The 25,681-nt window shown below is 35.1% G+C and overlaps 1 protein-coding gene and 1 non-coding gene across 5 annotated transcripts in view; one reads left to right on the plus strand and one right to left on the minus strand.

Moving 5' to 3' along the window:
* Nucleotides 1-25,681, plus strand: part of BMPR2 (bone morphogenetic protein receptor type 2) — a 194,941-nt gene that overhangs the window by 106,288 nt on the left and 62,972 nt on the right. For all 4 annotated transcript variants that reach the window (XM_042949759.1, XM_042949758.1, XM_042949760.1 and 1 more), the window contains 2 exons: nt 7,540-7,710; nt 8,834-9,004. In XM_042949759.1, the coding sequence (XP_042805693.1) occupies nt 7,540-7,710; nt 8,834-9,004 (342 nt within the window). The remainder of the gene's footprint in view (nt 1-7,539; nt 7,711-8,833; nt 9,005-25,681) is intronic.
* LOC122229079 lies at nt 16,562-16,685 on the minus strand. The gene has a single exon (XR_006206938.1). It is a non-coding gene; the product is annotated as a U6atac minor spliceosomal RNA (small nuclear RNA).

Raw genomic sequence — 25,681 nt, forward strand, 5'->3', positions numbered from 1 at the left:
ATGCTTTCAAGTTCTCCATGTCTTTGTTTATCCATTCTTAAGTTGAGAGACATTTGGGTTATAAATAGTTTTGGGTGGCTACAAATAAAGTCATTATAAGCATTTACATGTAAGTTTTTGTGTGAACATAGATTTTCATTACATTTAGGTCAACACCTAGGAGTGGGGTTAATGAGTTAAATGTTAAGTGTTTAACTTATAAGAAAATATCAAACTATTTTCCACAGTGGCTGTACTGTTTTACATTTTTGTTAGAATTGTTTCCCCATCTGTGTCAACATCCTTGGCACTACTTGATATTGTCAAGAGGTTTCTGTTTTGTTTTATTTTTAACTTTTAGTCATTCTAATAGATGGTAGTACTGTTGTTTCATTGTAGTTTTGAGTATTTTAATGTGAAATTCACATTTATTATGTGAAAACTTATTTGCCAAATGCCTATTTACTTTTAATGTAGGATAAAGAAAATAGAGATAAAGATTGATGGATCAATCTTGTCCTTGGCATGCTTCTAGGAAAAGCTGGCCAGCAGAGGTTTCCACATTAAACGGCCTTTGGTGTCCAGGCATCAGAAGGGAAAGAGGGCATACTTGGCCTGTTTGACCTTATTACAAAGGACCAGTCTTTGTTTAAATCACAACAAAAACACCCCGTAACTGGAGTCTCTCATTTCAGATATTTAATGCCATAATTAGCTGTTATTTATTTTGCCACATTTTACTTTGTTTATATGTAAGGACTACTACTTGCATGACTCTTTAAACCAAGATTTTGTAATACAAGCCAATTACTGACAGTACTACAAGTACTTGGTCAGAGAAAGGGAATTCGAATGCTATGTAAGTTTTTAGTGCACAAATGTATATGATGGGGCATAATGTATTCTGTTGGTAGAGCAAATGGTCTAATGTCAAGTTCCTTTTTGTAGACAACATACTTTATAGAGTATTATTCTCGTTTTACTTTAAATAAAATTTCTGTTAAAATTGAACATGTACACAAATGTTCATAGCAGTTTTATTTCTGGTAGCCAAAACCTGGATACTACCCAAATGACCTTTTGAAGGGTGAAAAGTTAGACAGATTGTGGTACATCCATACAATGGAATATGACTCCATAAAAAGTAATAAACTGTTGATACAGGCAGCAACTTGGATGAGCCTTAAGGAAATTTTGCTTAGTGAAAAAAACCAATCTCAAATGGATATGTATTGCATGATTCTCTTTATATAACAATCAAGAAATAACAATATCAAGCTGGATAACAGATTAGTAGTTGCTATTTTTTAGGAATGGAAACAGATGGTGATTATAAATGGTTAACATAAAGGAATCTTGGGATAGTACAGTTGAGTATTGTGATTTTGATAGAATGTAACAAAATCGCATAGATTTACACTCATACACATAGATTATTGCATGTATAACTGGTGAAATCTGAATAAACTATGAATTATCTTAATGTCAATTTCTTGATTTTGGTATTGTGTAGTGATTATGTGGAATGTTTGCACTGAGGAGGGAGGCATTAGACTTCAAAAAAAAACCCCTCAAAACCTTCAAAATAAAATGGAGGGGCCTCTTGGCTGGCTGAGTCAGAAGAGCATATGATGTTTGATCACATGGTTGTCAGTTTGAGCCCCATGTTGGGTGTAGAGATTACTAAAAAAATAATAAATTTTTAAACGAGATGGGATAGGAAAAAGCAATTATGCCATATAGATATGCTTTTTTATATGTGCATTACAGAGTTTTTGTTTATAGTTCAAAACTTTTAAGTATGAATCTTTTGCTGTATCTACTTTATATCTAGAAATATGTTTGATTTTAACCTTTGCAATCATTTGTAAAGTTTGCACATTAGGATAGTTTAAAGAAATACTGGTATTAAATGTGCGAGATAACCTAGTAACTATAATTAAACTTGTCATTAAATGACTTTGAATATGTGGCTACATGTTGCAGAAATATGGTAGAATCATAATTACACTGATGTCCTAGAATTGGTTTTTATAAATAGGCTGTACTTTATTTTCTGGCTCTTTAGTTGATATTAGTAATATTTCATAGAAGACTGCCTAAATGGTTTTAAATGTGGAAATCAAGTTACATTTATTTTTAGTAAGTATTCTTTGTGATTATTGAAATCAGTAATTACTGTGTATCTCCAAACAGATCATGTAAGATGCTTGAAGGGTAGAACTCTATATTACCTACTTGTGAATATCTTATTTGCCTTGCCCAATACTTTGATGGTGCTTCTCTTATGATAAATATGGCAGGTCTATGTGTCTAAATGGATTTGGGTATATAGTTCTTGGCTCTTTTATTTTTTCGTCAGAGTTTGGTGCTTAGTTTTGTAGGTTCAGAAAACATTATTTTCACAGATTATTTCCAGTGCTAAGGTGCTAGTGAATTAAGCCATAGTATATAAAATAAGATACACCCTTATCTTCATGTGTATCTTACCTCACTTATTTCTTCTTCTGAATAAGTCAGAAGCCCATGAGTAATAAATATATTGGTCATGTGCATTAGACTGTTATTCTGACTAGTCAAACATATTAGGAAAGTCAACTTTAAGAAACCAAATAAAGATTAGCTGTTGCTTTTGATAACCTTTTTTACTTCTTTGGTATTCTCAGCAATGTTGATAAATATTTGTTAACTGATAAGTTATGTGGCAAATATTCTATTGGAATTAGTTAAATCAGATTATGTATATGGAAAAAGATTAACTAGCATTGAAATAGATTGGTTGTTCCTTCAGCATAAGGTGTGATTGAACATTTCTGTTTCTGGCTTTATATTGATTAAAAAAATTTTTTTTAAATATTTTACATTTAGGTTATTTCCAAAGTTTCCTTTTTTTTTTTTTTTAGTGTTTATTTTTGAGAGAGAGACAGAGACAGAGCATGAGTGGGGGAGGGGCAGAGAGAAAGGGAGATACAGATTCCAAAGCAGGTTCCAGGCTCTGAGCTGTCAGCACAGAGCCTGACGCAGGGCTCGAACTCATGAACTGTGAGATGATAATCTGAGCCGAAGTCAGATGCTCAACTGACTGAACCATCCAGGCATCCCTAAAAAATTTTTTTTTAAATTTAAATCCAGGTTAGTTATCATATAGTATAATAATGATTTCAGGAATAGAATTTAGTGATTCATCACTTAAATATAACATCAAGTGCCCATCCCAACAAGTGCCCTCCTTAATGTCCATCACCCATTTAGCCCATCCCCCAACCCGCACCCTGCCAACAACCCTCAGTTTGTTCTCTGTATTAAGAGTCTTTCATGGTTTGCCTCACTTTCGGTTTTTATCTTATTTTTGCTTCCCTTCCCCTTTGTTCATCTGTTTTGTTTCTTAAATTCCACATATGAATGAAATCATGATATTTGTCTTTGTCTTATTTTGCTTAGTGTAATACACTCTAGTTCCATCCACATTGTTGAAAATGGCAAGATTTCATTTTTTTTGATTGCTGAATAATATTCCATTGTATATATAAACCACATCTTCTTTATCTATTCATCAGTTGATGGGCATTTATACTCTTTCCATAATTTGGCTCTTGTTGAAAGTGCTGCTATAACATTGGGGTACATGTGCTCCTATGAATCAGCATTCCTATATCCTTTGGATAAATTCCTAGTAATGCTATTGCTGGGTTGTAGGGTAGTTCCATTGTTAATGTTTTGAGGAACCTCCACACTCTTTTCCAGAGCAGCTGCACCAGTTTGCATTCCCACCAACAGTGCAGTAGAGTTCCTGTTTGTCCACATCCTCACCAGCATCTGTTGTTTCCTGAGTTGTTAATTTAGCCACTCTGACTATTGTGAAGTGGTATCTCAGTGTGGTTTTGATTTGTATTTCCCTGATTAATCCATTTACATTTAGAATGTGTACTGAAATATATGAATTTAGTGCCGTTGTGTTCCTTGTAGAGTTGGTGTTTCTGGTGACGTTCACTGGTCCTTTGTAGTCTTTGTTGCTTTAGGTCTTTTTGTTTTGTTTTGCCTTTTTGCCACTCAAAGAGTCCCCCCTTAAAATTTCTTGCAGGGCTGGTTTAGTGGTCATGAATTCCTTTAGTTTTTGTTTATCTGGGAAACTCTTTATCTATTCTTCTATTTTGAATGATAGCCTTGCTGGATAAAGAATTCTTGACTGCATATTTTCCTGATTCAGCACTCTGGAGTATATCCTGCCACTCCTTTCTAGGCTGCCCCATTTCTGTGGATAGATATGCTGTGAATCTGATTTGTCTTCCCTTATAGGTTCAGGACTTTTTTTCCCTTGCTGCTTTCATAATTCTTGTCTTGTCTGTTTTGTGAATTTGACTATGATATGCCTTGGTGATGGTTGGTTCTTGTTGAATCTAATGGGAGTTCTCTGTGTTTCTTGGATTTTGATGTCTGTGTACTTCACCAGATTAGGAAAGTTTTCCACTATAATTTGCTCATGTAAACCTTCTGTCCCCTTTTCTCTCTCTTCATCTTCTGGGACTCCTATGATTTGGATGTTTTTCCTTTTTAATAAGTCACTGAGTTCTCTAAGTCTTGAATCGTGATCTTTTGCCTTGGTTGCCCTCTTTTTTTTTCTGTTTCATTATTCCCCATAATTTTATCTTCTTTTTTTTTGATGTTTATTTATTTTTGAGAGAGAGAGAGAGAGAGAGAGAGAGAGAGTGCACAATTGGGAGGGCAGAGAGAGAGGGAGACACAGAATCCAAAGCAGTCTCCGGGTTCCAAGCATGAGTACAGAACCTGACATGGGGCTCAAACTCACGGACCACAAGATCATGACCTGAGCCGAAGTTGGGAGCTCAACCAACTGAGCCACTCAGGTACCCCCATAATTTTATCTTCTACATCACTGATTCACTGCTCTACTTTGCCCATCCTTGATGTCATGATATCCATTCAAGATTGCATCTCAGTTATAGCATTTTAATTTCAGCCTTATTAGATTTTGTTTCTTGTGTCTCCACAGAAAGGGATTCTCTGGTGTCTTTTATGCTTTTTTCAACCTCAGCTAGTATTCTTATTATCCTGGTTCCAAATTCTAATTCAGACATCTTACTTATATCTGTTTGATTAAGTCTCTGGCTGTCATTTCTTGCTGTTCTTTCTTTTTGGGTAAATTCCTTTGGTTTGTCATTTTGGAGGAAGAAAAAAATGTATTAATAAAAAATTAAAATTAAAAAATTAAAAACAGTACAAAAATCAAATAAAGGAAGCTAGATCCTGGATATGTTTCAGTCTGCTTATTGAAAGAAGCTTGATAGAGTAGAGAAAGAAGGGAAAGGATAGGAAAAAAAGGCAAGATAAAACTTAAAAATCAAAAAAAATATATATAATAGAATAAAATAAAAGAAAATGAAATAGAAGAAAACAACTTAAGCAAAAACAGAAGCAAAGAAGATGAACAAATAAGTGAACCATCAAACAGAATGAAAACTGAATGAACTTATATCCAGTTTCCCCTGGAACTGAAACTATGAATCACTCTATAGTCCATACACTAAGCAGGTGGAGTGACTTCTGTTGGTCTTCTGGGGATGTGCTTGGAGGGTGTAGTTGGGCAGGTGTTGATGTAATGGCTCCGTTCTCCATTGAAGTGGTGCTGCTTAGCTTACTGGGATGGATCCGTGTGGTGCGCTTATGGATGTGTGCATGCACATCATGGGAGAGGTGGTAATGGCTCACCCAGCTTCCTAGTCTCTGGTGCAGGAACTTCGCACTCTCACTGACCCTTGATCAGGCGCCTCTCCTTTGTCTCAGGCCTCCATCCACTTCCTGCCTCTATCCACTTCCTGCCTCTATCCTGTCTGTGTCCAAGCTGTCCATTTGCCAGGTGGCACCTTCCTCCAGAGTTTTATGCCAGAAGGGGTTGTGTCTAAAAATCCCACACTTCAGAGGCCCAGCAGCTTGGACCTGTGCAGACTTTCTAGGGGACAGTCTCTCACTGGACGATGGCCGGGTTCCAGCTTGTCTCAGAAAATGTTCAGCATTTTCAGTGATTGTGCAGCAGCAAAGGTTCAGAGATTATGGCAAATCACAACACACAGCTAGCACCAGGTGTTGCCACAATCTGGCGTCTTTGTCCCAATATCAGTAAATATGGCAGTTTTCTGGGGTCTACTGGGACTTTTGCCTGTGGGGAGACCATAACACCTCTACCAGATGCACTCTAAGCAAGGAAACTGCTTCTCCCCTCTGTGGCACATGGACCCCACAGACCGGCACTGCCTGCTCTTGATGATTCACCCTACTTCCTCACCAGAGCACCACCAGGCACTGAGATCCTAAACTTCACACTTTGTGCTCCACTGTTTATAGAATCCTGGTGGTATTGAAAACCTCTCTTTTCTCCCTGTCAATGATTGTTGGGAACAGATTTCCTAGTCAGTCTCCTGCAAGTGTTTTCACTCTTTCTCTTTCTTTCTCTCCAGCTACTTTTTGGGGGGCTGCTTTTCTTGCACAGATCCCGATGCCCTGCACTCTTCCCCTTTCTCTTCTTTCCCTGTTCAGTCTCTGCGAAAGCAGCTCCCTTTTCTCTTCAGCTTTTCTATCCCCCAGTTCACTTCTCTGCACTGCGTACCTGCCACCCAGGTGCCCCAGTAAATTTGTTTTAAAAACTAAGGATATTAGGGGCGCCTGGGTGGCTTAAGTCGGTTAAGTGTCTGATTTCAGCTCAGGTCATGATCCCACGGCTCATGAGTTTGAGCCCTGTGTCACTGTGTGCTGACAGCTTGGGGCCTGGAGCCTGCTTCAGATTCTGTCTCTGTCTCTCTCTGCCCCTCCTCCACTCACTCTCTCTCTCTCTCTCTCTCTCTCCCTCTCCCTCTCCCTCTCCCTCTCTCTCCCCCCCTCTCTCCCTCTCTCAAAAATAAATAAATGTTAAAAAACATTTTTTTAAACAAATTTACTAAGGTATAATTTGTATACTATTTTAAGTGATGGATTATTTTTTTGTAAATTTACAGAATTGTGAAACCATTATCACAATCTAATTTTAGAACGTTTACATCTGCCTAAAAAGAAACCATGTACTCCACTGGTAGTCACTCTCCTTATCCATAGTTTACTGTGCCCAATGATGTATGTTTAGCTTTCTACAAATGACTTTAAACTATGATAAATGTGAGTCCTGCAGAATTTTACAAGATTATTTAGCCCTCTAGTTTGTTAAATTGTTTGTTTTTATGTTTTGAAGTTTTGATAATTTAAACCATGAACTTTTAAAATGATATTTCTTTACTCACATACCTAAATTGTTTAACAGGAGAGTGGTGAGAATAATTTGTGTAAGAAGGGATTGATTTTGAGAAATCAGTTTTCAGGTTTGATTCTTCTTTGGTGCTAGTTAATGAACAGGAAGAAGTTATTGAATAAATATAAAATTACAAATTTATTCAAGCCTTGATAGGGATTTAGTGGAAAATTTATTATGCCTTTCAAAATGACTAAGATTTCATAAAATAATGCTTTGCTAAGATTGTCATAAAAATAAATTTGTCATTCTTTTATTTATTTTAGCTTCTCAGAACCAAGAACGTCTATGTGCATTTAAAGATCCCTATCAACAAGACCTTGGCATAGGCGAGAGTCGAATCTCTCATGAAAATGGAACAATATTATGTTCAAAAGGTAGCACTTGCTATGGCCTTTGGGAGAAATCAAAAGGGGATATAAACCTCGTAAAACAAGGCAAGTAATACTTTTCTTACCTGAAATAACTTTGTGTTTCATATCATTGAAATTTATCTAACAAGGACATGGACATAGATTAAAACCCTCTCTAGGAAAACAGTTTTAAAATATATATCCATGTATATATTCATCCATAAACTCCATATTTGTGAAAGGTAGTTAGATTTTAGTTTATTTTTATATTTTTCCTATTATAATGTTAACAATGTATCTTCTTTCTATGAAGTTTAGAAAATATAGAAAACTAGAAGAAAAACAAATGTCTACAATTCCATCCTCTTACAAGCTCTTTTACCATATTAGTTTATTCCCTGCAGGTATATTTTTTATGTACCTCTATGTTTATTATATGTGCGTATACTTATTTTTCAAAATTAGAATGATGTGGTATGTATAAACAATTTCATACCCGGTTTTCCCTATCTTAAATTATAGTATGAACATTTTCCCATATCTTTAAATATTCTTTGAGAACATTTTTAACCTCTGTACAATATTTCATTGTATACACACATATTGTGTATACACAATTTACTTACACATTACTCTGTTGTTGGACATTTTACTGTTTTTCAGCTTTACTATAATACATAACGCTTCAGTAGATATCTTTGAACTTAAATCTTTGATTATATCTGATTATTTGCTTGGAATAGATTGCTAGAAGTAGAATTATTAAGTTATAAAGCATGAATATTTTAAAGGCTCTTTATAAAAATTGCCATATGGCTTTCTAGAAATGCTATATACATTTACATTTCCTCCAGGAGTATATGGGAGTGTTACTGAAACCTTGTTACAATTGTATATTATTTTTTTAAGCCTAGAACAATTTAATAGATAAAAATGAAATATTAATGTTACTTTAATAGTAATTCTTAGATTAATGATGAGGTTAAACCATTATTAGTGGCTTTTCTCCCCATGAAATGCTTATTAATACTTTGCCATTTTTTTGTTATTTAAACAATGTGTGTTTCCTATTGATTTGCAGGAGTGTTTTATAACATGTATGTATATGCACTTATTCTGTCACATTGATTGTAATTATTAATTTGTTATTTTTCTTTAAATTTTATATATTAATCCCTAACTTGTTTACGTTAATACCAATTTGTAGGATGTTGGTCTCACATTGGAGATCCCCAGGAATGTCACTATGAAGAATGTGTAGTAACTACTACCCCTCCCTCAATTCAGAATGGAACATACCGTTTCTGCTGCTGTAGCACAGACTTGTGTAATGTCAACTTTACTGAGAATTTTCCACCTCCAGACACAACACCACTCAGTAAGTACTTTAAGTATCTTACTTTTCCTTGTTAATTCCTTTCTGCAAAGATTTGCAAAATTTAAAAATATATAAAATCATCAGTTTGGGCGGGAGTGAGAGGGAGAGTTCAAAACTTCATGAGACTACTCTACCACCTGAAATCCAAAAGAGGTGCACCAGGATTTCTAAGGTATCAGTAGATTACCAAATAATTTTGAATCAAAATATGGTACTTTTCCAACACCTGTGGAGGAGAATTTGGCAATATTAAGAAAACTACATGTGTGCTTTCTTACTCTTTCATCCAGCACCCCCATCTGTAGGATTTTATCTTGAAGATATATTTCTAACAGTACAAAAATACATATGCATAGAGGTACCTGGCTGGTTCACTTGGTAGAGTATGCAACTCTTGATCTCAGGGTCGTGTTCAAGCTCCACATTGGGCATAGAGCTTACTTAAAATATATATGCATAGAGTTATCCATTGCAGTATTATTTGTAACTGCAAAATATTGGAAAATATCTAAAGGTTCAGGAATAGGCGATTAGTTAAAATATACTCTGGTATATACATATAATAGAGAACTAACTATACATCTATAACAAAAAATGAGTAAGATCCCTGTGAATTGATATGGAGTGATTTCTAGAGATAATGTTAGGTGAATAAAAAGCATATATACTATGCTGTCTTTGGTGTAAAACAGAGCTTACCATAATTTACAAAAACAAAAAACAAAAACAAAAGATAAACCAGAAAATAATGAAGTTGGCTACTAACAATGGAAGGAGAGAGTAGAGTGGAAAGTATACAAAAAAGAATGAAAGAACTTATGTAAGGATTTTGCAAACACAGTGTTTGATTATATATACTCTTTTGGACAAGATGGGATATAAGAGATGGAGGAGAATTGCAAACAAGTACTGAACTCTTTTAGGTTTGCTTTTTGGTAGTGTGGAACAAAGCAATTCTGAAACAACTGTAGATGTAGAATAGGATTAAGAAAAAATGAGTAAATGGTGTTGTTCTTGGCAGCTGGTGCTGTTACTGAGGGAATATGCACATACAATTATAGATGGGAAGACAAGAGAATATTATGTGAGTAGATTATAATTCAAGGTGTAAGTATGGATTTATGACTTTAAAAACATACATATGTATGTGTTACATGCATGGATAGGTGGCCATATAAATATGTGTATATATTTGTATGTGTATATATTTATATTCATGTGTGTAGTATACCCATACACATACCTGTGTAGATTTCTTAGCTCTATTTGTTGAAAAGGACAAGAAGCAATAGCACCCCAGTAGCAGTAAGCAAATGTAATGCCCAGATTTAGACTTTATTTATTTGTTTCTATTTATTTATTTTTTAATTTGTTTTTAAGTTTATTTATTTTTTGAGAGAGGGAGATACAGAGCATGAGCAGGGGAGGGCAGAAAGAGAGGGAGACACAGAATCCAAAGCAGGCTCTAGGCTCCGAGCTGTCAGCACAGAGCCCAATGCAGGGCTTGAACCCACAAACCGTGAGATCATGACCTGAGCTGAAGTTTGACGCTTAATCCAATGAGCCACCCAGGCGCCCCTAGTTATGTATGTATGTATGTATGTATGTATGTATGTATGTTTATTTTTGAGAGAGAGAGAACGAGAGCATGAGCAGGGGAGGGGCAGAGAGAGGGAGACACAGAATCCAAAGCAGGCTACAGCCTCTGAGGTGTCAGCACATAGCCTGATGTGGGGCTCGAACTCAGGAACATATGAGATCATGACCTGAGCCGAAGTTGGATGTTTGACTGAGCCAACCAGGTGCTCCATATTAAAAAAAAAAACAACATTTTTTTAAATGTTTTTTTTTTTTTTTTTTTTTTTTTTTTTTTTTTTTTTTGAGAGAGAAAGAGCGTAAGCACGGAAGGGGCAGAGAGAGAGAGACACAGAACCTGAAGCAAGCTCCAGGCTCTGAGTTGTCAGCACAGAGCCTGATGCAGGTCTCGAACTCACGAGCTGTGAGATCATGACCTGAGCTGAAGTCTGACGCTCAGCCGACTGAGCCACCCAGGTGCCCCAAGGTGCCCCATATTTTTAAAGTGTATTTATTTATTTTGAGAGACAGAGAGCGCACACATGCATGTGAGAAGGGGAGGGGCAGAGACATGTATTTATTTATTTTGAGAGACAGAGAGCGCACACATGCATGTGAGAAGGGGAGGGGCAGAGACAGAGAGAGAATCCCAAGTAGTCTGTGCACTGTCAGTCCAGAGCCCAATGTGGGGCTTGATCTCGGGAACTATGAGATCATGACCTGAGTCACGTCAAGAATCAGATGTTTAACCAACTGATCCACCCAGGCGCACCCAGATTTAGACTTTTATACCACTTCCCACTGAAAGGAAGTTGGGGTCCTTGGAAAAATGACTTGTTCTAGGACAGGAGCAGGATAGGTACAAGATAAGCCCAAAGTGTCTTATAACACTAGCAAGTAAGAAAAGAAATGCCCCCAAACAGGTGGAGACTTGTTACAAAGGAGCTAGCTTGAAGTAACTCCTACTGGCTAAATTTGGGACAATTTGAGTGCTAAAAAAGTACAGTAGCAAATTGTAAACCATTGGAGGGAAAATGAACTCATGCATCTATGCTGATAGCAGAGAAGGTAGAAGAGAGGGTACTTGTTTATAATACAATGCCAGGTTTCCAACTGGTAAATGAAGGAGTTGGAAATTATCCTGCAGCTATCATGGTAAAGATTGGATCAGACAAGAATAATAAAAATATCCTAAATCTAAGGGCATTTTCAATATGTAGCCAGGATATTTACATTGTTTTAAAGTCTCTCCCACATATTGCAAGGGAGAAATTAGTAATTATAAAGTGAGGGAATTGGATAACACCTTGACCAGGTCATTAAAATTAATATTATTAGTGAAGATGGTAGATGGACATCCATGATTCCCTGAGAAGGACACAGTTTCACTAATAGAATACTATATTTCAGGTAAGATTCGCATAACTGGAATCTAATCATGAGGCATCATCAGAAAAACCATGAACTAGGAATGCTCTATTACAAAAAGGAGATTTGTCAAAAATGTCAGTGTCATAAAAGGCAAAGAGAATGGGAAAGATCTAGATTAAAGGAGGCTAAGGAAACTTGACAACTAAGCCATACCTAACTCTCCTATACTGGATATAAAAAACTGTGATAAAGAACATTGTTAGACCAGTTGACAAAAGAGACGATTAAAGAATTATTTCCTTTTTTTTTTAATGTTAATTTTTATTTTTGAGAGAGTTTGAGCCCAGGAGGGGCAGAGAGAGAGGGAGACAGAGGATCTGAATGAAGTAGGGGCTCTTGACCTGAACCGAAGTCAGACGCTTAACCAACCTAGCCACCCAGGTGCCCTAATTAAAGAATTATTTCAATGTTAAATGTACTGAAGCTGATATCAGTACTCTGGTTATGTAAGAGAATATCCATATTCTTAGGAAACATTCTAAGAAATGTTTAGAAACATGGAGCTAGAATGTATATATATTAACTTTTCTGAAATACTTTTAAAAAAAGCGTGTGTGTGTGTGTATGTGTGTATTCTAGAAAGAGAGAATGGTAAAACAAGTAAATGGGGTAAAATGGTAACAATAATTAAATATGGGTAAAGGTAAATATGTGGGTATACTTTGTACTATTCTTATTCTTATAACTGTTCTGGAAGTCTTAAATTTTTTCTGAATAAAAAATTAATTTTAAGAAATATTTTTGAGATGTAGCACATTTCAAGAGTTCTCAGTCAATAGCTTTTATCAGTCCATACCCTGAGATCTTCATTTTGGGAGTATTTCCTTTAATGTTTTGATGAAACACTAACTAAACTGAGAGCAATAGGAAGTTTTTTCATGTAGTTCCTATCTACTCAAAGTCTACTTAGCTTTTATTAGGAAATTATACTCAATTGACTACATTTATTTTCCACAAAGAAATAAACAAAACAGGGTCTCTAATTTTCACTTTTACATCTAGGTAGTTGCAAGAAAAGTGAATTTATGCATAAGTTCTCAAGATTTTTATGGCCCATTTTAGATTTTTACCTAGATTTTGGTCTGCTGTAACCTTTTGAGCCAAAAGCAGAAGTGTTGCCAACAAAGAATCAATAATGTTAGCCCAATAAAAAGGGAAAATGTTTTAATTAAATGCTCTAATTTGGGAGCATTAGCCCATTTATATATTTTGTGGTAAACAAAGCAAGTAAATTTGAAGTTAGTGAATAAAATGGATATTATTTTTTTCATTAATCTCAATAAAAATAATCATTATTATATAGAATATCTAACATTTAGTCTATAAATAATAGGTGCTTGATCAAAATAAAAAATCTGTAAGTGTTGAAGTTTAAAGAAATTAAAATATAAAATTAAGCAGAACTTTTTTTTCATGGTTATATAATAATACATCAGTAGAAAATTTGGTGATGGTGATTTTTTTCTCCTTTAAAATTTTCCGTTATAAAAATATCATTTATTGAATATTTAACATAAATATTTGTTAAAAACATTTATATATGTTTAATTACTAGAAACACAGTGCAAACTTATCAGAGATGGAAAAGGGGGATAGTGTCGGGTGACTGTTGATAGGGAAGGTTACATATTATTCTCATACTCTTGTAGTCTTTTAATCTTTAACCTGTTCATATATTTGTGTACTACTTGTATAAGACAATATTAGGGATACCTGGGTGGCTCATTCAGTTGAACAACCAACCCTTGATTTGGCTCAGGTCATGATCCCAGGGTTGTGGGATTGAGCCCTGTATCAGTCTCCTTGCTGAGTGTAGAGCCTGCTTGAGATTCTTTCTCTCTCCTTCTGCTCCTGTCCCCCACTTGCTCTCTCTCTTTCACTAAAATTTGAAAAAATAAATAAGGAAACTATTAAAGGAATACCTGCTTGTTAAATTAGAAAAATGAGATAATTGATAAGGAGAGAAATTACCTATATCCAAATATAACCATTGTTAATATTTTGAATGTTTGTTTTCTAGTGTTTCTCTTTAATCTTTGTATAGTTGTATTAGTGATAAAAAACACATTTTAGGGGTGCCTGGTTGACTCAGTTGGTGGAGGATGTGACTCTTTGTCTTGGGGTCAGGAGTTAGAGCCCCATGTTGGGGGTAGTCTACTTAAAAAAGAAAAAGAAAAAAGAATAAGAAAAAATGCATTTTAGATCCTGTTTTTTGTTTAGTAGACTAGTATTTCCTAGGTTATTGTGTATGTTTCATAGTCATCAGTTTTAATAGCTGTATAATATTTCATCAAATAGATATTTTCCTTATGGATTCCCCTGGTTTTGGACATTTAGACGATTTCTGGTTTTTTATTACAATAGGCATCCTTGTATATGTAATATTATATTAAATTACAGTTACCAGAATTACAATTTTTTTATTAAAATTTTTTTTAATGTTTATTTAATTTTGAGAGAGAGTGAGTATGAGCAGAGAAGGGGCAGAGAGAGAGGGAGACACAATCCAAAGCAGGCTCCAGGCTCTGAGCTGTCAGCAGAGTGCGATGTGGGGCTGTAACTCAGGGACTGTGAGATCATGACCTGAGCCAAAGTCAGACGCTCAACTGACTGAGCCACCCAGGCACCCCCCCAGAGTTTATAATTTCTATATCCAGTGGCATCAGTATTAAAATTCTTCGTTTATTGTCAGAATGCTTTTCCATTGGTGGAAACAGTTCACATTCTTCCATCAGTGATATACTAGAATGCATATTTCATCATATCTTTATCAGCACTAGTATTGTTAAATAAAACTTTGCTGAGATCATTTTGAAAAATTATTTGGATTGTTTTTATCAATGAGGTTCACATGCATTTTTTTTTTATGTTTTTATTTTTTTTTTGAGGGAGAGAGAGAGGGAGAGACAGAGTGGGGGAGGGGCAGAGAGAGCCGGAGACAGAATCTGAAGCAGGCTCCACGCTCTGAGCTGTCAGCGCAGAGCCTGACATGGGGCTTGAACTTACAGACTGTGAGATCATGACCTGAGCTGAAGTCAGATGCCCAACTGACTGAGCCACGCAGGCACCCCTGTTTTTACTGTTTTAATTTCCTATATTTGTTGTTCATTTGTAATATTCTTTCTCAATAATGAAACTAATTAATTTTGAGAAAAATGATTTAGAATCATTGGAAATCTAGTCATTTCATCCCTTCTCAGTTTGTCTTGATACCATAGGGATGACAGGAGCTACATTTTAAGTAGTAATTTAACATGCATTTGTAACATTAAAAAAATTTTTCTTTTGAACCTTGGCCCTTTCTAAGGAAACACCCTTAATAGCTTTCATTAAAAGTTCAATGCTCATTTTATAGCACCAAATTGTACATTAATCAAGGTGTTAAAATAAAACTTACACTGAAAAAGTATCTCCATACCTCACATGACATTTTTGTGATGGCTATTAAAGCTTTGCATTTGCATAATATTTTTAAATTTCATAGTGCTGTCACATCTATAAATTCTTTGAAGATGTCTCCTTAATATTTGGGTAGTTCAGTCAAAAATAAACCCTTTTGGGGGAGCCTGGGTGGCTCAGTCAGTTGAGTGTCCAACTTTGGCTCACGTCATGATCTCATGGTTTGTGAGTTGGAGACTCCCATCGGTTCTCTGCTATCAGTGCAGAGCCCACTTCAGATCTTCTCTCCCCCTCTCTCTCTGCCCCTCCCCTGCTCATGCTTTCTCCCTCAAAAGTAAATATTAAACATTAGATAATAATAATTAAAAAAAAACCCTTTGTCCTATTGAGTAACGATGCCTGCTACTCAGGTTGAATGGTCATTCATTGAAATGGTTGTCTTTAGCAGATTTGATTTACAGCTTATCTTTTTTTTTTTTTTTTAAACTTTTTGCCTATTATTGTATTGACAGTAAATTTCAGATGTTACTATTTGGGGCCCAAACAAAAAAAAATGTTTTAAACTTTTATATTTGAAGTTATTTCAAACTTATAAAAACTTCCATATACCTTTTATCCACAGATTCACCAGTTATTAAACATACTGGTATATTTGCCTTATTATTTTCCCTTTCTCTATATACATATGGATATCACTATTTTTTTTCTGAACCTTTTACGCAGAAGTTACAGGCATCATACCTAAATTTTCACATATTTTGTAATTGTCCCTTTGTCTCTTTTACTAGATTCATTTTTTTAAACATTTTATTATAGTTGACACATAATGTTATGTTTGTTTTAGGTGTACGACATAGCAATTCAATATCTCTGTTTAATGTTCACCGCAAGTGTAACTACCATCTGTTGCCATACAACGTTATTACAATATCATTGACTCTATTCCTTATGCTGTACCTTTTATTCCCATGACTTAGTCATTCCATAATTGGAAACCTGTATCTCTTTCTCTCCTTCACCCATTTTGCCCATTTCCTTACTCCCTTTGTTCTGGTACCCATCACTTTGTTCTCTGTATTTGTAGGACTGAATCTTTTTTTGCTTGTTTATTCATTTGGTTTGTTTTTTAGATTCCACACATAAGTGAAATCATAAAGACGATAGTTTGGTGCCACAAAGTACATGGCAATGCCTTAAACCATATGTGTATTGTCAGGCCTGAGGGCCTCTTACATCTTTGTTAAGGGGAGTACTAACTTACCCTTTCATACAATACTCTTCTATGAGATTCTAAAGTCTTTGGTGATAAGGACTTTTTATTAATGCCCCTTTGTCTCCATAGTGACTCATGCAGTGTTAGGTATGTAGTAGTAGAAGTGCAGTAAATGTTTGTTAAATAATAATTTAATAAACAAAGGGAGATATGCTAATGTATAAGTTCAGAAATATTTTCAAATGCTTGAAAGGAATAGGATTTGTTATTATTTGTAATCTGGCAATAGTGAATTCAGTGGATTCACTCACTAATGGACAGTTATTTATGAAAGCTGGTTGCTACTTTCAAAAAGGACAAATAGTTCATGAGATACCAAGTGCAGACAAAAAACAATTATTAACTCCCTTATTTTAGATTCATCATGGTAAAGTACAAAAAAGCCCTACTTTTTCCTGTTCTTCTTTGCCATCCCAAAAATGAAACACCAGATTTTAATTTTTAAAATAATTCAGGAATATAAAAAATTTTTCCTAAATAGATGCTGTTACATGATCTTATATTCAGAGACCCTTACTCAAAACGTGCAATTGTGGCATATTTTAATACTGGTAAAGAAAATGATGCACAAGTAAGTTACGGCTTTTTAAAAGGTTATGTTCTAGGGAACAACAGAAGGTACTTAATGTTCTCTGTTTAGCTTATTCATTTCTCTCTCGATTGTTTTCAGCTGAACAGTTTACTTCCTGACATCAAACTATTCATTGCTGTTACTGGAATTATATCTTTCTCATCAAGTATGCATTTACACAATATCCAGAACCATGTTTACTTGCCCTCTTACTGCTATACCTCATACACTGAGTAGGGTTAGACCTGGTGGCAGTGAAGAAATAAATATATGGGTGACTGAGAATAACAAAATATAGCTCTAGCTCTCTTTCCTTAGAAAAAGCTTGTTTTTTGTACCAACCTCAGTTGAAGCTGAAGACCATAAGGTACTTAGTGATAGAAACTAAAGCATATGAGAGCAGGAAATCTTTAAGGTGGGGCAGGAGTTGTCAGGGAAAATATGACAGACTAACCCATGGCCATAAGTGAATATCTGTAATTTTGCTGAGCCACAGAGTCTTATAATCATTTCAAGATTACTTTGATGTGGAGTTAGGGGAGTGGAGAAAAATTATTCCACTTAACCTTTAGTTCTTAATTTTTTTTTTTTTTTTTTTTTTTTTTTACAGATGAAAGATTTTATGTAGCCATATAAAACTGCCCTATATATTTTTTTGGAGACAATGAGATAGGGCACAAATTAATTATTTAATGAGTTTTGCATCATAAGATACTTGCAGTAAACTTAAGATTCTTATAAAATGTTGTTCCAGATGGGATACATGTGGTAGTGAAATTTTAATTGACTTTATCAGGATTATAGACTTACTAGACTGAGCAGTCTCTTTACAATAAAAATATAAAAGAAATTCACGCATTTAGCACATAGTGAAATCAAAACTAGCTAAATAATACTTTGAAATATTTATTATGTGTCAGATGTTGTTCTAAGTGTTGTCTATGCATTAAACTTTTACAATTAACCTTTACAGAAACATATGAAATGGTTACTGTTACATTCTTACTTTAAGTTGAGAACACAGATATGTAATTTACCAAGTCACACAGCTAGTAAGTGGAAGAGCCAAGATTCAAACCTAGGTGTTTTGACTCCAGAATATTTGTTATTGACCATTACTTTCTAGTGTTTTTAACTGTTACTCTTCATAATCAGTTGTTATTAATCATTACTCTTACACTCAAACGGGGGGGGGGGGCAGTTTATATTTGTTTGCTCATTCATTTGGAAGGAAGAGAGAGAAGATCATTTTGAAAATACTTGGTTACATTTCTTAAAATTTAAGGACTCTTCATGATTTTTTCACCATATCTCTGTACCACTGAGTATCATAACATGTTTTCTATATTCACATGACATATTACTTTATTATTTACTATTTTTCTTCAAATGATCTCATTAAAAATTGTATGTCCTCTAAAGGGAAACTTTCCGTTACTACTGTAAATGGAAAGCCAATGTCATAAGTAAAGGTAACTTTAATTATTTATCTAAAAATAAAATAAGAAAACTAAACCATATTATATATACTAGGTAGCTGGATGTTGTTGTTTGCCAAATGGTCTGAAACTTGAAGCTTACTTTCTCTGTGTTAAAAGAGAATAGCAAATGTTTGAGAGGTAATAGAGATACATTGTCACCAAGTTGAGGTTTTCTTCTTTTATAATTAGAAGAAAGGAAGCTAACTTTCATTATTACATGTCCATGTACCACCTAAATCCAGAAGTCTGACACTTCAGGAAAGTGAACTGTATTATTCTGAGTCTCTTCAAACCATAAGAGACTTTGTAGTATTCATTTTGTTTAAAAAGAAAATCAGTCTTTAAGTAAATTAATGTATATTTATAGTATTTTACTTTCTTATCCCCTTAATTCATGCTTATGTGTTTGTAAATTCCCAGAGTTTGAAAGAAGTGTATAATTACTGTAAGGTTTGAACACTTATTTTAGAACAGCTTCTTGATAAGGTTTCTGGAATCAGTGTAATTAACCTCCCTAACTACAAAGTAAACAAAGTAATTAAGTTAGTAGAAAAGCAGACAAAAACTTGTCATTTTCTAAAAAATTAAGTAGACTTAAGTTGTTGTATTTGATGTTCAAAGTTCTCCGATGAAAGTCAGTATAAAGATATAGAATACTTTTATTTTCTTTTATTTAAATCATTCATTAAGTTGATGGTTATATCAAATTGATGAGAAACAAAGACTGAATAAAGGTTTAAGAAGTCACATTCTAATTTATGCTGTGTGGTTCAGATTAAGTATTTTAACTTCAGTGTCTGGCAGCAAATGTCTTTATCTCACACCAAGCTAGAAAATAGAAAAGAAAGCCTACATTTGAAGAAGCTGACATATGGCATAGAGCCACAGATAGGTTTTTAGCTGTTGTGAATTTATAACGATTTTTCAGTTTTTACTGCTTCTATGACAGCATTAAAGTGATTAAATAGACGAAAGGGAAATAAGGATGGCTAGAAGTCTTTGCTTAGTACTTCATGAAGCATTTTAGCAAGAGACAAAACAAAATATGTTGTTCTTTTTTATACTTACTAAAATATTAGTGGGGTGCTTGGGTGGCTCAATTGGTTAAGCGATCTATTCTTGATTTTGGCTCAGGTCATGATCTCATGGTTCATGAGTTCGAGCCCCACATCTGGCTCCGTGCTGACAGTGCAGAGCCTGCTTGGGATTCTCTCTCCTTCTCTCTCTGCCCCTCCTGTGCTTGCTCTCTCTCTCTTTCTGTCTCTCAAAATAAATGAAATAAACCTTAAAATTTTTTAAATAAAATAAATAAATAATAAAAATATTAGTTGAGGGGCGCCTGGGTGTCTCAGTTTATAAAGCATCCAATTCTTGATTTTGGCGTAGGTCATGATCTCATGGTTTGTGAGTTTGAGCTCTGCATCGGGCTCTGTGCTGACAGTGTGGGGCCTGCTTGGGATTCTCTCTCTCTCTCTGCCCCTTCTCCACTAGCATGCACACTCTCTCTCTCTCTCTCTCTCTCAAAAATAAATAAACTTAAAAAAAATGAGTGGAGAAAGGGTGATGCAAGAGAAGTAAAGTATGTATCTTTCAGAAAATATTAGTTTTTTAATGCAATAGTAACAAGATTTTCTTTCTTTCTTTCTTTCTTTCTTTCTTTCTCTTTCTTTCTTTTTTAATGTTTATTTTTTGAGAGAGAGACAGAAGCAAGAGGGTGAGCAGGGGAGGGGCAGAAGAGAAGGGAGACACAGGATCTGAGGCAGGTCCCAGGATCTGAGCTGTCAGCACAGAGCCCATTGAGGGGCTCGAACTCACTGCCTATGAGATCGTGATCTGGCCCAAAGTAGGATGCTTAACCCACTGAGCCACCCAGGTGCTCCACAAGATTTTTTCACATATTATGTGGTGTTGGTCAGTTTTCATTCTAAAGTTTTGCTAGCTCTGCTCTATTGAATCTCACTCCTAATCCATACCCATATTTCGTCCCTATTCTCTCTCTCTCGCAAAACAAAACAAAACAAAACAAAACAAAACAAAACAAAAAGTAATCCTCCGTGTTGGTGTTTTCAAAATTTTTATTACTTGATTGTCCTGATGAGCAAGGCAAAACTTGTGACTAATCTGGCTTTACTGACAAACTCAGTGGAAACATTTGGTCTGTAAAATCTAAGCCCCAAGCCTGTATGATGGAATTAACTGGTATTTAAAAATAAATGTCTTCTGAAATACTAGACAAATTTGGATGTAGAAGCAAGATATAATTTCCGTGTGTTTATTTTAACATATGTAATTTTTCTTGCCTTTTATTTCCAATTCATGTGTGTTCCTACCTGCCTTAACTGTTTCTCATTTCCTTGTAGTATCTCTCTGATCACTGACAATTTTCTGTATATGTTCATGTAGAAAAACTGATTATCCATTTAATAAATATTTAGTGGTTTCCTCTTCCAACATAACATAAGAAGTAGAGTCACAAAAACATGAAAATACTTCAAAAACATTCAAAACCAAGATGAAACTAGGCTTGATTTGAATAGCAACTGGCTTTATAGTAGTATGTTGTTTTTTTTAAGTTAAAATACAATTGGCATGTAACATTCTATTGGTTTCAGGTGTTCAATATAATGAGTTACTATTTGTATGTATTGCAAAATGATTACAGTAAGTCTAGTTAACATCTCTCATTGTGTGTAATTATAAAATTTTTTGTTCTCATAATGAGAACTTTTAATATGTACTCTCTTCAGTGCAGCATTATTAACTACAGTTTCCATGCTGTACATTTTATCCCCATGCCTTTTTTATTTTATAACTGGAAGTTTGTTCCTTTTGACCCTCTTCACCGCTTTCACCCACTCCTTTCCTCTGACAACCACCAATCTGTTCTCTGTATCTATGAGCTTGGGTTTTGTTTTGTTTTGCATTCCACGTGTAAGCGAGATTATATGGTAGTCTCTGTCTGACTTATTTCATATAGCATAATGCCCTCAGGATCTATCCATGTTGTAAATAGCAAGATTTCTTTCTATTTTATAGCTGAATAATATTCCTATGCACGCACACATGTGCACATACACACACACTCACACACACACTCACCCATTGATGGGACACGTAGGTTTTTTCCAAATCTTGGCTATTGTAAATAATGCTGCAGTGAACATAGGGGTGCATACATCTTTTTGAGTTACTGTTTTTGTTTTCTTCAAATACCCAAATTGAAATTGCTGGATCATGTTGTAGTTCTATTTTAAAACTGTTGAGGAACCTCCATAGTTTTTTTCCATAGTTGGTCACACCAATTTACCTTCCCACCAGCAGTGCACAAGGGTTTCCGTTCCCACATCCTCACCAACACTCGTTATTTCTTGTCTTTTTGATAAATAATATTTAATAGTAGTTGAACAGATACAGTTTTGGTTGGAAATGCATTGACAACTCAAATAGTGTTATAAGCTCTTCTCAAATTGTCTCTGTAAAAAAAGTACATTATGTTCTAGCTATAGTATAAAATAAGTTAGCCTAATCAGCTGCTAAAAAAAACAAGATCATCTAAGCGGGGGGGGGGGGGGGGGAAGTGCATTGTTTCAGAAATATTCACTTGATTCTTTGGGAGGTATATAGCATAATGATTAAGAGCTTTGGCTCTCAGTCTCAGTGCATGGGTTAAAAACCTTGCTGTTCTACTTGCTAAACATATCTTTAAACAGGTTACTTATTAGCCTCTTTCTATATCAGGTACCTCATATACAAAGTTATACTACCTATTTTATATGATTGTTGTATAGAACAAATGAGGTAGTGCATATAAAGTGCCTACCATATACTAAACATTTAATAAGTAATAGTTATGATTAGGAGAGAACTGTCCTTAAGTCTTTCTAAAAACCAGCTGTTACAAACATCATTCCTCGTTTAATTTTCCTTTTACCATTAAGGACATTTTTTTGCTCATTTTTATTTATTATATGAGAGCCTATATTCTGTGACCTTTTTTTATTTGAAGAAAGGATTGTTTTTTGAGTTTCTTGTGAAATGTATTCAGGTTCCTATGTCTTTCTCAGTTGAGAAACAGAACAAAGATAATATTTTCTCATCTTTCATTAACTCCAGCCTCCACTAAAAAAAGAGCTATAAGGAGTTATCTCTGAAACAATGAATTATTCTGCTTTATTTTTCTGAGGTATATACTTTTCAAGGTTTTTAGCAATGAATAAAATAGTCTTCATTATTCTTGGATTCCATGTTTATGACTTCTCTTACTTGCTAAAAATTTATTTGTAACTCCAAAATCCATACTCATGGCGCTTTCTTGGTCATTCACAGACATGCACATAATAACAAAAACTTGCCTGACATGCCTGTTCCCAGCTGAGGTTGATCATGGACATGTTCTTGCCTTCTTGCTTCAGCTTTCATACTGGAAACAAGTGTCCTTTTCAGCCTATTTAATGGACTTTTTTGCATTTTTGTTGGTGATTTTTCAGTCTAAAATGGCCCCCAAGTGTAGGGCTGAAGTGCTGCCCTAGTGTTTCTAAGCACAAGAAGGTTGTGATGTACCTTACAGAGAAAATAAATGTGTTAGGTAAGCTTCTTTTGGGCATGAGCTATAGTGCTGTTGGCTGTGAGTTCAATGTTAATGAATCAACAATATACAGTATATTAAAGAAAGCATCTTTAAATAGAAGCACATATAAGAGAAGGTTATGTATTGATGGGATTGGTGAATATGTTTTGACCAGAGGCTGACAGGACCCTAACCCTGTGTTTCCTATAAGCGCATTGGTTCAGTATATGCTAATTCAGTGTGTGCAATGACTTTATATAACATAACTACCATAAATAATGAGAAACAAATATATATATACCGTTTTTCCCACTTTGTGAAAGTAGTATGTTCCTATGAAACTTTGCTAAGTTGAAATTTTTTGAGCATTCCAAGACCCCAAAAAATAACATCTCTTAGGCTTTCCTAGTATCTTAGGACACATCTTGCTAATGGATACACAGAATAAATCAAGATAAAGAACAAATGCTCACAAACACAGTTCACAGCTATGGCAGCTTGATGCTGAGATGCTGAGCGTATTTCCGGGGGAAAGAGCTTTTGGTGGAACCACTCTCACTGCTCAGGTTGTGTACTGTTCCTGTAACAGCAAATGCTGAATGCTATTTTCACTCTTTGACGTTTTTTATTTAAAAAAAATCCTCTCCAGATTTAATTTGGCTAGTGAAAACAGGTACTGTGTCTTTTATGAAGCAAAGTGATGTAATTCAAACTTTCAAAAAGTGGAGGATACCAGTATATTGTGGTAGGCAGCTTCTGACGTGGCTCCCAGCGATCCTTGCCTCCTGGTATTCCCACCTCTGTATAATCCTGTCTCCCTGAATGTAGGCAGGACTGAGTAACTTGATTCTAACAAAAAGAATATGACAACGGTGATAGGATATCACTTTTATAATTAGATTTTAAAAGACTGTGAGTTCTATCTTGCTGGTATCTTGCTCTGATGAAGAGGGCTGCTTGTCAAAGAATTGAGGTCTACTTTCTGCCAACAGCCAGAGAGGAACTGAAGCCCAAAGTCCAGCAACCTGCAAGGAACTGAATCCTACCAACAACCACTGAGTGAGCTCAGATACTTGCCCACTTAAACACTGAAATAACTTTGGTACTGACCTAAACCTTGACTGCAGCCTTGTGAAAGATCCTGAAGCAGAGTACAGTTAAGCAGTGTGTGGATTCCTGAGACACACAGAAACTGAGATAATAGATGTATATTAAGTCAGTATGTGTTGGGGCAGTTTGTTATGTAACAATAGATAATTAATACATATGTAGTTAAATATTCATAGTTATGTATTAAGACCTCTGAACATAATGTATGTTTATTGCATGTGATGGAGCATGCAATAAAAGGTAATACTTTTTAAATAAAAAGTGTTTTGACTTTTGTCAGCTTCTATTCTTGCCCCTCAATGTTAAATTATTATTTTCTTTTCACTTCCAAGTTTTTGACAGCAGTGACCACACTTCCTTTTTTTATTACTGCTTTTTCCTCTGAAATTTTTCATATGAATTTTCATATGAAAATTTCTGTATATAGAGAAAAAAAATTAAGGCTATTACAATTGTTATCTGATGTTTCCCTGTAGATTCAATAATAATTAACATTTCCAAGTTTGCATGGCCAAGGATATTTTTTAGTAGGGCTGCTATTTTGCATTTTGGATAATAGCTTAGTTGTGCAAGACTGTTCCAAATCTTGAAGGATTTTATTTATTTATTTATCTATCTATCTATCTATTTATTTATTTTTAAATATTTCTAGAGAGAGAGAGGTTGGGGGTGGACAGAGAGAAGAGAGAGAGAATCGCAAGCAGGCTCCATGCTATCAGCACAGAGCCTGACAACCTGGGGGTTCGATCTTCTGAACTGTTAATCTCATGAACTGTGAGATCATGACCTGAGCTGCAATCAAGAGTCAGATGCCTAACCAACTGAGCCACCCAGGCGCCCCTAAATCTTGAAGGATTTTAAAGTCCCTGGTCTAAGACTCACTAAAGGCTATTGTCCTCCCATCCTAGTCATGTGGCTGCAGTGTCACTTGAGGTCTTCTCTGTCTGGCCTCAGTATCAAGGAGTAACATCTACTCAGAATAAGTTATTCTCATAGTGGATTACTTGATCACAAGGAGTACAAACACAATGAAAAAAGAGTTACTTTCAAAATTTAAAAGGCAAATTTCTTTTAGCACCTATTTATTTGTAGCAGGATTCTCACACAGAGAGTCGTGACACCAAGGCTTTTCTTTCCAGGAAACAACTTTATTTGTGCCGGCACTGCTCAGTTGGGTTCATACCCAGAGAACTGAGCCCCGAACACCACATGGAGTAGATTTATTTTTTTTTCTTTTTACTTTTTTGTCTCCCATATATGGTAACACACA

Source organism: Panthera leo, chromosome C1 (assembly GCF_018350215.1).
Source record: "Panthera leo isolate Ple1 chromosome C1, P.leo_Ple1_pat1.1, whole genome shotgun sequence".
NCBI lineage: Eukaryota > Metazoa > Chordata > Mammalia > Carnivora > Felidae > Panthera > Panthera leo.